The sequence below is a fragment of the Canis lupus genome, chromosome 32 (assembly GCF_011100685.1).
Source record: "Canis lupus familiaris isolate Mischka breed German Shepherd chromosome 32, alternate assembly UU_Cfam_GSD_1.0, whole genome shotgun sequence".
Taxonomy (NCBI): Eukaryota; Metazoa; Chordata; class Mammalia; order Carnivora; family Canidae; genus Canis; species Canis lupus.
In genome coordinates, this window is record NC_049253.1 from 39155661 (window position 1) to 39168233 (window position 12573).

The 12573-nt window shown below is 39.2% G+C and overlaps 1 protein-coding gene across 16 annotated transcripts in view; it reads left to right on the plus strand.

Annotated features, from left to right (window-relative positions):
• Nucleotides 1-12573, plus strand: part of CCDC158 (coiled-coil domain containing 158) — a 127331-nt gene that overhangs the window by 41169 nt on the left and 73589 nt on the right. For 13 of the 16 annotated variants that reach the window (XR_005382942.1, XR_005382944.1, XR_005382943.1 and 10 more), the window contains 6 exons: nucleotides 3915-4132; nucleotides 8771-8880; nucleotides 8995-9322; nucleotides 9684-9760; nucleotides 10595-10705; nucleotides 11335-11449. Coding sequence is in view for 13 of the 16 variants with exons in the window: in XM_038582390.1 (XP_038438318.1) it covers nucleotides 3915-4132; nucleotides 8771-8880; nucleotides 8995-9322; nucleotides 9684-9760; nucleotides 10595-10705; nucleotides 11335-11449 (959 nt within the window). In the remaining 3 variants the exon portion in view is untranslated. The remainder of the gene's footprint in view (nucleotides 1-3914; nucleotides 4133-8770; nucleotides 8881-8994; nucleotides 9323-9683; nucleotides 9761-10594; nucleotides 10706-11334; nucleotides 11450-12573) is intronic. The other 3 variants (XM_038582396.1, XM_038582398.1, XM_038582399.1) reach the window with 3 other exon arrangements.

The window sequence follows — 12573 nt, forward strand, 5'->3', positions numbered from 1 at the left end:
CTCTCTCTCTCTCTCTCTGTGTGTGTGTGTGTGTGTGTGTGACTATCATAAATAAATAAAAATTAAAAAAAAAAGATTTTATTTATTTATTCATGAAAGACACAGAGAGAGAGAGAAGCAGAGACACAGGCAGAGGGAGAAACAGGCTCCATGCAGGGAGCCGGATGTGGGACTCGATCCCGGGACTCTAGGATCACACCCTGGGCCAAAGGCAGGCGCTAAACTGCTGAGCCACCCAGGGTTCCCCTGGCCAGTCCTTTTAACCTGACTCCCTGTGTCTTTTTTTTTTTTTTTTTTTAAGATTTTATTTATTCATGAGACACACACACACAGAGGCAGAGACACAGGCAGAGGGAGAAGCAGGCTCCATGCAGGGAGCCCGACGCGGGACTGGATCCCGGGTCTCCAGGATGAGGCCCTGAGCTGAAGTGGCGCTAAACCCCTGAGCCACCCAGGCTGCCCTCGCTTTGTTTATTTTTAAAAAAAAATTTTTTTAAATAATAAATTTATTTTTTATTGGTGTTCAATTTGCCAACATACAGAATAACACCCAGTGCTCATCCCGTCAAGTGCTCCCCTCAGTGCCCATCACCAATTCACCCCCACCCCCTCCCCTCCTCCCTCCTCCCTGTGTTTAAAACATGACCCACTTCATTGCTCTCTGGGACATCAAAGTGTTCCGGGCTCACATTGTATTTGGCCTGTTCCCCCAGGCCTGGAATGAGCCATTTCTCTAAGGAACTCTGGTTTCTTTCAAAAGGGAATAGTATATAGAATCCAGGATCTTATGTGCATATTGCTACTGAGGTAACATTTGTGCCTGGGAGCATTCAGTGGATAAAGTTTCAAAATAGATTTTTTTAAATCAGAAGTTCACATAGTTAACTCAAATCCAGATCCAGTACTATGGAGTTCTTCCTCGTCTTCCCTCATTCCATATCTACATCTCCTCAACAGTGAAAATTCTAGTTTCCAAAACTTTCAGCATATTTATTCATTTTCTCTCTTCCACAGTACATACAGAATAGTTCTAGAATTATAACAGTGCTACCACCATGAACGACTTACCTGCCAAGGGAAGCTCACTAAGACCACACAGAGCACTATGTTCTAACGTTACTTGAAGGAACTATTTCTCTCTGTGACATTATGTTATCAACTTACTATATACACTTGGGTTTATTTGTTTTTGTTAGTATTCAACCTCATGTTATTTTTGGAATATGTATAACACATGTACGGCATACAGTAAAAACCTGATGAAAGGTATATTTAGTAGAGTCTTGCTGCCAACCCTATCCCCTCTATTTCTACCCATCCCCTATACCTCTATAGATAACCATTTTCATGAGTTTCTGTTTTATTCTTCCAGTGTTTCTTTTTGCAATATTAAGCAATTGCTACCCCTCCCCCCACATATGTACATGCTTAACACATACACTCATTTCTCCTTTTGTAGAGGAGGGATACTCTACCTATTAGAGGGAGGACTATCAAAGAATTTATGGACATATTTTCAAAGCACCACAGTTTACCTCTGGTCACAAATTTACATTTCTCTCACATGTGGAGTGCCTTCACTCCCTCCCAAGAAGGCCCCTAACAGTCTCATCCCATTATAGCATCCATTCATTCAAAGGCCAGAATCTCTTTATTGGAATTAGATTCAGATGTGGATGAAGCTCCTCAGTTCTAAGTCCTTAAATACAGCTCCCTGAGTTGGGTTCCTCTTCATCTGAAGACCTGTGACAGCCAACATACAATGTCAGGCAGGCCTAGGATAACCGCCATCAAAACTACCATTCCAAATGAGGAAAACAGGAGGCTCACAGTTCATCACAATTCTGAAATCTAGCTGAGCACAAGTTGACCATGCCCTGATTGGGACTCTGGCCTAGAAATAATTCTCCATGGTTCTTAGTGCCATTCTCTGGACTCTTGGGTCTAACTCTAAGACGACCTTCCTTTTACATATAAGGTAGCTTATGTTTTCAGCCTAGGGGCTTCCAGCCTGCCTATAGGAAGGCCTCTTTTCATCTCACACTGTCTCTGCAGCTCAGTCCAAATCAGTGGTGTTTTTTGAATATAATTCTCTAATATCTTTGTGGGTTTTCTGTGAATCTTCCTGGGTTTTCCTTCCTTGTCTTCCCTTTAACTATTGGTATTTTGTCAGAGTTCTCTTCTTATTCCTCTTCTCTTTTCACTCTATACACTGCCCCTGGATGATCTCATTGACATCAAGGATTCGCTAGAATTCAAATGCTGATGATTCCCAAATCCTTATCTCTGAAGCAGCACCTACTCCTGAACTCACAAGTCAAACAGCATTACTTGGATGTTGAAGCTCAAAACCCAAGAGAGACCTTTAACAACTCCCTGTCTTTTACTTACTACATGTATTTCTCAAATCCACACTCTTGAGTCTGTCACCACTGCCTCTCCTTTAGGGTAGACCCTTACCATCTCTTGCTTACATTGTTGAAAGCCTTCTCCAATTTGATTCTCTCTTTTTTTTTTTAATTTTTTTTTAATTTATTCATGAGAGACAGAAAGAGACAGAGACACAAGCAGGCTCCCTGCGGGGAGCCCAATGTGGGACTCGATCTCAGGACCCCACCGAGCCATCCAGGCACCCCCAACTTGTTTTTCTACCTTCAGTTTTATCTTCATCTCGTGCATTCTCCACACTGAAGCCAGAGAGCCTTTTCAAACCACAGACCTAGTTAACTACTCTTAAAATCTCAAATCCATTAATGATTTCCCAAAGCTTTCAAGATGAAGTTCAGATTCCTTGGCATGACCACAGGGCCCTTCATAATTTGGCCTATATCTTCATTTTCATATCTGGCTACTTCCTTTCCATCACCCAAAATATACTATGCTGTCTCCAGCCTTCTCACCAATAATGATAGTGCTCCCACTGCCTACAATGCCCTTCCTCTTCTTTTTTTTTTTTTTTTTTTTTTTTTTTTTTTTTAATTTTTATTTATTTATGATAGTCACAGAGAGAGAGAGAGAGAGAGGCAGAGACTCAGGCAGAGGGAGAAGCAGGCTCCATGCACTGGGAGCCCGACGTGGGATTCGATCCCGGGTCTCCAGGATCGCGCCCTGGGCCAAAGGCAGGCGCCAAACCGCTGCGCCACCCAGGGATCCCCCCTTCCTCTTCTTAATATGCTTCAAGCCTCATTCAGTTCAGGTATCACTTGATCACTATCAAGTGAGACTCCCTCTTCCCAAATCTCTCTCTCTCTCTTTTTTTTTTTAATAGCCAGAATGCAAAATTTTATTACTGGTTTCAACAACAACAACAACAACAAAAAAACGAGTGGATACACGTAGAAACATGGGCAGCATCTCCCTCAGCAGGCAGGATGAGGAAGGCAGGCAGGCGGGGTAGGCTTAAGATATTCCCCTCTGTCCAACAGAAGTAGAATCTCAGGGAAAGGGTCAGGTTCCCTCCATCCAGCTGCAAGCCCGGAGACTACTTCATTCAGGGAAGCCCAGGACAGCAGCTGAGGGCAGAGGCTGAGCAGCCAGGGGCCAGGCCTAGGGGAAGGTGTAGAGAGAAGTCCTAGGCTGACATCACCAGGGGGGTGTCATGGACTGAGGGTTCTGCAGATATGACATGACCACAGCAGAGATGGACAGCATGAAGCTACTCATCATTTGTTTAGTGTCCTCAGAGCTCCGGGAGTTGGCAAAGCTGATGAAGGGTGGACGTCTACTGCTCCTTCATCAGCTTTACCAAATCTCTTTTTTACCTAGTGCTTGTCTCTCCTAAGCTCCTACTCATCTTTTACTTGTCTCTTTTCATGAGACCTTGAGCATCTTCAGAGTTCAATAAGGAAAACACCTAGGATAATGTTTACCACAAAATTATTTTATTAAAAGTTGGTTAATTCTTTAATATTTAGGTTCTTCAAGTCCATTTTTTATGTCATCTGTTCGTGGTACAATAATTGAAAACACATCTTCAGCTGGGACATTGGCACAAATTCCTTTTTTCCCCAAATATGAAGTGGAACTTGATTCTCCTAGGAAAGTCATCCCTTACCCTGGAAAGGAACATATTGAACGTGTTTTGGAAGAATATTCACATCAAGTCAAAGATCTGCAGAGAAGACTAAACGAAGTAAGTTACATTCTTTTCTTCCAGTACTCTATGCCATTTGGGGATGGCAGTGAGACATGTTGCCTTGGAACAGAACCTAAACTTAATAAACACTTAACATGGGATGCCTGGGTGGCTCAGTGATTGAGAGTCTGCCTTTGGCTCAGGGCGTGATTCCGGGATCTGGGATCGAGTCCCATATTGGGCTCTTTGCATGGAGCCTGCTTCTCCCTCTGCCTGTGTCTCTGCCTCTCTCTCTCTCTCTCTCTCTCATTCTCTGTCTCTCATGAATAAATAAATAAAATCTTTAAAACAAAACAAGGGGGATCCCTGGGTGGCGCAGCAGTTTAGTGCCTGCCTTTGGGCTCCCGGTGCATGGAGCCTGCTTCTCCCTCTGCCTGTGTCTCTGCCTCTCTCTGTCTCTCTCTGTGACTATCATAAATAAATTAATTAATTTAAAAAAAATTAAAACAAAAACATTTAACAATGGATTTATTGGTTAAACTTGTTAATTTGGCTTATGCCTTCTTTTTTATTTTAAAGATTGTATTTATTCATTCATGAAAGACAGAAGGGCAGAGACATGCACAGAGAGAGAAGCAGGGTCCCTGCAGGAACCCAAGGCGGGACTCGATCCTAGAACCCCGGGATCATGCCCTGAGCCAAAGGCAGTTGCTCAACCACTGAGCTACCCAGGTGCCCCTAATTTGGCTTATGCCTTCTATTTCAGTATTAAAAATTGGGCACATGGGATCCCTGGGTGGCGCAGCGGTTTAACAAACGCCTGCCTTTGGCTCAGGGCGCGATCCTAGAGACCTGGGATCGAATCCCAAGTCAGGCTCCCGGTGCATGGAGCCTGCTTCTCCCTCTGCCTATGTCTCTGCCTCTCTCTCTCTCCTGTGTGACTATCGTAAATAAAAAAAAATAATAATAAAATAAAATAAAAATTGGGCACATGAAGTTTACATACCTTTTTTCCTTTTGTTAATAGAATGCCTTGGTTTCATGGTTAATTTTAATGAAACTTGAATAGCTCAAAATGTTATCATAATAATTGGTTCAGGCCTACTGACCTGCTATCATGATAGCTCATTTTTCTTTACAAAGCAGTTGTAAGAGTAGGTTTTTAGATATATGTAAATAGCTCAGGCTAATTTCCTCTTCTTTATATGGCTGTCTGGCAAATTCTTGATATCCATCAAGACTCAGCTAAGCATTTGCTTCTCTGAATCCTTTCCTCTAAACAGCATTAAGTATATTCTCCTCTGTACAGCTGTTGCCCTATGTGCACATGTCTACTGTAGTATTTAGCACATTACTGTATTTATTCACACATTGTTCTACCTTATCAGACTGTGTAAATACATTTAGGGAAAAAAAACCACAACTTAATATTAAGTGCCGAGAATCATTACCTATTATATCATGTACAAGGATACAGAGATGAATAAGGTAGGACTCATAAGAAGTTCATAGACTTGAAGAAGAAGAGCTGGTATATAAACAAATAGTGACAATACTTTGTGATGACTGCAAATAAAGAGGGTGGGTGGGATGGATGGATAGATGGATGAAGCACAGAGATACCAATGAGGGAAAGAGACAGTGCCTTACTGTTGTGCCCAAGATTGCGAATCCAAGAAACCACCAAGGAGCCGACACCGAAGAGGGTTTATTTACAAGCTCGAGCTTGGGTCCAAGTATACTCGACACAGTGGAGCAGGGACTTGGACCCCGAGGTGGTTTTTAGCTTGTTTTAAGGGCTGGTCTAGGGGACCTCCAGAAGGGGTGGAGCCATTTTTCAAGTTCTGTTTACATTCTGATATGGGGCTTTCAAGGGCGTTGAGCTCTGTTCTTATTCTAATAGGGGCTTCCTGCCCCTGGCTTGGGCTCTGTTCTCATTCTAATATGGGGCTTTCTAGGATGTTAAGCTGTAAACTGTTTTTTTTTTTTTCTGTAACTGAAGTAATGTAAATTTCAGCTCTTATTCACAGGGGCCAGGGATGGCTGGACTTGTGCTAACGCTGAACTTAAAGTGGAATGGCCTTAATTTTCTCGGCCTCCACATTACTTAATTCATTTTCCATGTCCATTCTCTGGCAGAGGATCTGACACTTGATTGGCTCCCAGTAAATATGTGTTAAATCTCTAAATGAATACAGGGCTATTAGGATACTTACAATATTTAGCATAAAACTCCTATGTAACATGTGCTAGGTGCTGGGTCTAAAAAGATGGAAAATACATGGTCATTTTTTTTAAAAAGATTTTATTTATTTATTCATGAGAGGCAGAGACACAGGCAGAGACACAGGCAGAGGGAGAAGCAGGCTCCACGCAGGGAGCCTGACGTGGGACTTGAGCTTGCGTCTCCAGGATCACACCCTGGGCTGAAGGTGGCGCCAAACCACTGAGCCACTGGGGCTGCCCTACGTGGTCATTTCTGTATACACATTTATAGTCTGTGGCTGAGATATTTATATAGAAAATGATAGTAACAATGAGATCTGTGCTGCAGTAGGAATAAGCCATGATGCTAAATCCCATTGCTGTTTTACCTTCCTTAGAATTTTAAGCAACATTTCACATAGGTGATTATCTTCTTCCTCTTAAGTATTCTTTTCTCCTAGGTCCCTTGAAAATAAACTCTCTTGACTTTCCTTGAGCTTATTCGTTTTTGTTTTTTTGTTCCAGTAGAACCATCTGAAAATAGTCATAGTGATTCCCACGGCTTCTGTTGCCATTTATATATCAATGAACACTCAACTTATATTTCTAGTACAGACCTCTTACTTTAGCACTGCATGTACCTACTTGACATTTATACTTGAAATGTCTGAGGGTCTATAAACTCAACATTTCTGCCTGGATACATGATCATTCCCCCAAGCCTACCCTTCTCCCAGTGTTCCTTCTAATTGTATGTGGTGCCACCTTTACATAATTACACAAGCAAAAACTTCATTTATATTTTTTAAGGGGGGCACAGAAGGAGAGACTCTTAAACAGACATAGAGCCTGTGGGGCTTGATCTCACAACCCTGAGATCATGACCCGAGTTGAAATCAAGAGTCAGACGCTTAACCACTGAGCCACTCAGGCACCCCCAAACCTCATTTATTCTTGATACCTCTTCCCTGGTGTCATTTTATCACCATATCCAGTATATCTCATATATATTTCTCAGATTTCCTTTTTTTTTTTAATTTTTATTTATTTATGATAGTCACACAAGGAGAGAGAGAGAGGCAGAGACATAGGCAGAGGGAGAAGCAGGCTCCATGCACCGGGAGCCTGACGTGGGATTCCATCTTGGGTCTCCAGGATCACGCCCTGGGCCAAAGGCAGGCGCCAAACCGCTGCGCCACCCAGGAATCCCGTCAGATTTCCATTTCCACTGTTGGCATCCATAGTTCAGACTGTACTGTAGTTATTCACCTGGACTATAAGAGGAAAAGATAAAGGGCCTTAACTTTATATTGACTTTATAGACATTGTCAATTGCAGAATCAACTAGTATCCTTTTACACTTGCTCTCCAGTGTAGTGTTTTTTTCACCAGAAAGTGTATGCCTTTATCATATGCTTTTTTAAAAAGTTTTTTAAAAGAACCGTCATGTAGGTTTTCTCTCAAATCCTCCTCTGATCCAGGACTCTTCAAGAGTCATCTGTCCTATTTTCTGGCTTAGATGAATTTCTTAGGTCTGTGTATAACTGTTTTCTTCTCATCACAGCTTTCCTGATTGGATCCATGATTTCTAGGATTCATTGTTTTCTGTCTTCCTTTTTCTGGATCTGCTTCATTTAGTCAAAGTACATCTTTAGAAACTTAAGAAAGGTACATAGGCATATATTTTATGGACCTTTGCATTCTGAGAACAACGTTAGCTGGGTAACATTGAAAGTCATTTTCTCTCTGCAAATATAAATTTTAGGAAGCGTTCTTCTATTGCTGTATTACTTTGTTTCTTAGGATCCTTTTTTTCTGGTGTTTGCTTCTTTGTTTCATCTTGGACTCTTGTATTTTATAATCTTCCTTCAGGTGTCCATGAGTATTTGTTGGTTGATTGGTTAGTTGGTTGGTTGATTTTTGTTCATACTCAAGGATGAGCAATAAAAAAGCTGATGGCAAGCTCTCTCAATAGGCAGAATTTGATGGCTTGGCTTTGGGATAATTAGGTGGTATCAGTTGTTAGGCTGGGAGGTCTCTCTCAGTGCCTAATTTTAGAGATCTTCCTGAATTTCTCTGTAGTAGAACACCTTGACTTTTGGGTGGTGGTTGTCTGCTGTAGAGTTTTCAAGTGGGTTGGAGGTGAGGATGGACTTTTCTGTATATAGAATTTTAACCAATTTTCCTGTTTTCAAAAATAAAAATTATTTCTGTATTTATCTTGAGCTAGAAGTCTGATTTGTTTTAGAAATAGTGTTTTGGTTATTAAGTAAAGAATAAATTGAAAGGGGCCAAGCTTGAGACAGTTCGACTAGTTAAGATAGTTCAATAATCTAGGTGAGAAATGATTAATTAGGCCCTGAAGTATGGTGAAAGGAGAAGGAAGTACACCTAAAAATAAATTAATAATCTATGGATTTTTGGAAAGTATTAGCGTTAAGAAAAGAAGTTCCTCTGGTAAAGACTGATTTACCTGGCATTTTTTTCTAGAGCAATGAATTGCATGAGAAACAGAAGTTTTACTTAAGGCAGTCAGTCATTGATTTGCAAACAAAACTTCAAGAGATGCAAATGGAGAGAGATGCCATGGCTGACATCAGGTTGGGAGTTGTTACCTAAAATTATTTTAAAATTTTACTTTTTGTAGTATAATATTACTTGTGTGAATATGACCTTTATGAATATTATTTCTTCTTCTTTCACTTATTTCATAGACGAAGGGAGAGTCAGTCCCAGGAGGATTTGAGAAATCAGCTTCAAAATACAGTTCATGAACTTGAAACTGCCAAATGCCTTAAGGAGGACATGCTGAAAGATAGCAACATGCAAATAGAACAGCTGAGAAAGATAATGCTTAGTCATGAGGGAGTGCTTCAAGAAATCCGAGCAATCCTAGTTGACTTTGAAGAAGCCTCAGGCAAGAAAATATATGAACAGGACAGCATGTCTGCTCTCCACTTCCGCAACCTGGGCTCGGCTATTAGTAAAATCTTAAGAGAATTAGACACAGAAATTTCTTATCTAAAAGGGAGGATATTTCCAGTAAGTGGTGAGAACACTATTCAATTTTATATTAAAATCCATTAAGAGAATAGTATTAGATGTGTATATTTTTTTAAGTTCTTAAAAGCAAACCAAGTTCTCACTTTTGTTTTCTAAAATAAGTTATTTCCACAATGACGTCTCAGTAAATTAAGGGAACTAGCTTGATTTGTCTGTATGGCTTCCTGAGAGTATAACCAAAGTAAGTGATCTAATAAAATATGGTGATAAAATGTATTAAGTTTCAGTATTACTTTTATTTGCTTCTTTCTAAAGTGTTCCTTTAGTTGGAAAATCTCCAACTTTTCCAAGATGTAGATTTACCAATCCATAAATCAGCATCTCTTTTTTATATAACTAGGTAGAGGATCAGCTTGAAGCACTGAAGTCTGAATCACAGAACAAAATAGAATTGCTTCTTCAACAACATCAAGATAGGTGGGTTTCTGACTAAAGTATAGAAAGTCATAGTGAACTAAACCATAGGTTTACTAAAATCCCTTATCAGCAATTCCAAAATCTAAAATATTCTGAAACAAAGAAGTTTTCTTCATAGGTTTATGGCAAATTCATGTGAAAGGGAAAATTTTTCTGACATTTGTTTAAAAGGTTCAGGAAAATTTTATTCAAGGCTTTTGCAATAGGGGTTCTGTGTTAGGGAACAAAGATGAAGCTCAGCTCTCCTAATACAACCAGGAAGGTAAGGATTTTCAGCCAAGGAGCAGATGAATGGGACAGTAGAGACATCAAAGGTGGGGAGATTCTCACTGAACTGACTTAGCCAGATTCTTACTAAGCCTGGGCAGGCCAGGCCAGTGGGGGTGAGATGGGAGGGTGATGGGTGCCAAGGTCAAGGCCTTAGAAGAAGACTCAGAGGAGCCTGACTAAAGTTTGGTCAAGGAGAGAGTCTTTGTCAGTCATTTGTTGGCAAAACCTGACTTGAGCTTAATGTAAAGCTTTATGATGTAAAGTCTTTATGATTTAGTGTGAATATTTAAAATCCTGTTGTTGTGTTTGCAATATGTTACAGGACACTTCCCCCCATGTGTGTCACATAATATATAGTACTTGTAACTTACTACCGTTGTAAATTTTTTTAAAGATCTGAATTTTTTTTTATAAAGATCTGAATTCTAAAACCTAAAATGAGCAGCATCTTCAAAGTCAAAGCAAAATACTAAATTTAAGAGTGTTGAAAATCATTAATTTTTGGAATAATCAGCCAAGCAAAGTCTTATGTATCAAATAACAAGCACTGCATTTTCTTTATAGGATTGAGCAGTTAATAAGTGAACATGAAATCGAAATAACAGGACTTACTGAGAAAGCTAGCAGTGCTCGAAGCCAAGCCAATAGCATCCAGAGTCAACTGGAAATCATTCAGTATGTTTGTCCTGGTAGTTTGAAATTGGTAGTTATTTATCTTCATTTTAGAGATACCATTTTCATTAATATTCTGTCCTAAAATCTTTTAAAATTTGCCTAAAAATTCCACAAGGAAGTAAAACATTTCTAATTTAAATGAATGGAAAAGATTACTTAAGAGATAATATTATATGATTACATGGAAGTATTATTGCAGGTATTTAGGCCTCTTGGAATTGGATGTTTTAAATATTATTCATATTACAACTGATAGAACCAAAGACACACACGCACTGTATATGTGTGTGTATTAATATATATAAATAGAATACACATGAATACATATAAATAATTTTATAATTTGAGCTTATATAATTGAAACTTTTTATAGGGACATTTTCAATCATATATGAAAATAGAAAAAAAATAGTACAGATGAACTCCTATATACACTATCTAGTTTTAACACTTAACAATGTGATTGAGTGGAAGCTTTAAAGAAGCAATTTTGGAAAATAAAAGACTTTTGACCTATTAATGCCATATAAAAGAACTAGAGAAAGTATCTAAATGCTAGAGTATGCTTAGGTATCACACTTATTCTTAGTTTGCTATTTGCTTTTACTCCCCTTTAAAACCCTTCTTAGAGAACAAGCAAGAAACCAAAATTCAATGTATATGCGACAACTCAGTGATCTGGAATCTACTGTTTCCCAGCTACGTTCGGAGTTAAGGGAAGCCAAAAGGATGTATGAAGACAAGGTGAGGTTAGATTTTGCTGCTGTGCTTCCACAGACTATTATACACAGATTTAATTATACATGTTTTAATAGTTTATTTGAAAATGAGGAATCAAAGTAATGTCAAATTAAAAGCAGCTTTTAAGATGGAGTAGGAGGACACCAAATATCAATATGTTAAGTTATAAACAATTTTAATTTAAATTGTTTGCTCAAATTAATTCATCTGTAGAAGAAAAGTTTTGCATATTTCAAGTTAAATTTCTTAAAAAAATAAGTTAAGACTACTAAAATTATTTTTACAAGGCTTATTAGCTCTAACAAATATTTTGCTACCAGGTGGTCTCCCCCTACCACTCATTACTTCAGAGTACCTCCTAGGTTTTACTTCAACTCCCAGTTATTAATCACTGTGTGACTAGCAAACTGAATTAATAAGATCAGTCTAAATAAAAAATAATTAGGATAAGTTTCATCTTTTATCACACAATTCTTATTTTTTATTTATTTATTTATTTTTTTTCACACAATTCTTAAACCCAGATATTCTTATTTGATATTCTGTTTTTTTTTTTAATTTTTTTTAAAATTTTTATTTATTTATGATAGTTACAGAGAGAGAGAGAGGCAGAGACACAGGCAGAGGGAGAAGCAGGCTCCATGCACCGGGAGCCCGATGTGGGATTCGATCCTGGGTCTCCAGGATCGCGCCCCGGGCCAAAGGCAGGCGCCAAACCACTGCGCCACCCAGGGATCCCAATATTCTGTTTTTTTGTTCTCTCACTTTCCTACAGCTAAAAAGGAGCTATTCACTGTCATTATCAACCGATTATCCAGAGCTTATGTTTTTGTTAATCTCAAGCATATGCAAAGCAATAGAGACCCTAAAAATCAAGCAGAGAGTTACCATTCAGAGGAGCTTGTGTTCTTCATTCCCTGTAGGAAGGGTAGCCAACTATGCATGCCTGTTTGCCTGTGACAGCCCAGTTTACACCTGCTACTCCAGGGTCCTATTTTGTAAACACCAAATCTCCAAATTGACTCAGTTTGGAAGACAAACTCTAATAAGTCATCCTAAAACTCTAATAAGTCATCCTGCCTATCTGAGAACCTCCAGTTGTAACCATCATTGTTAGCCAACTTCTC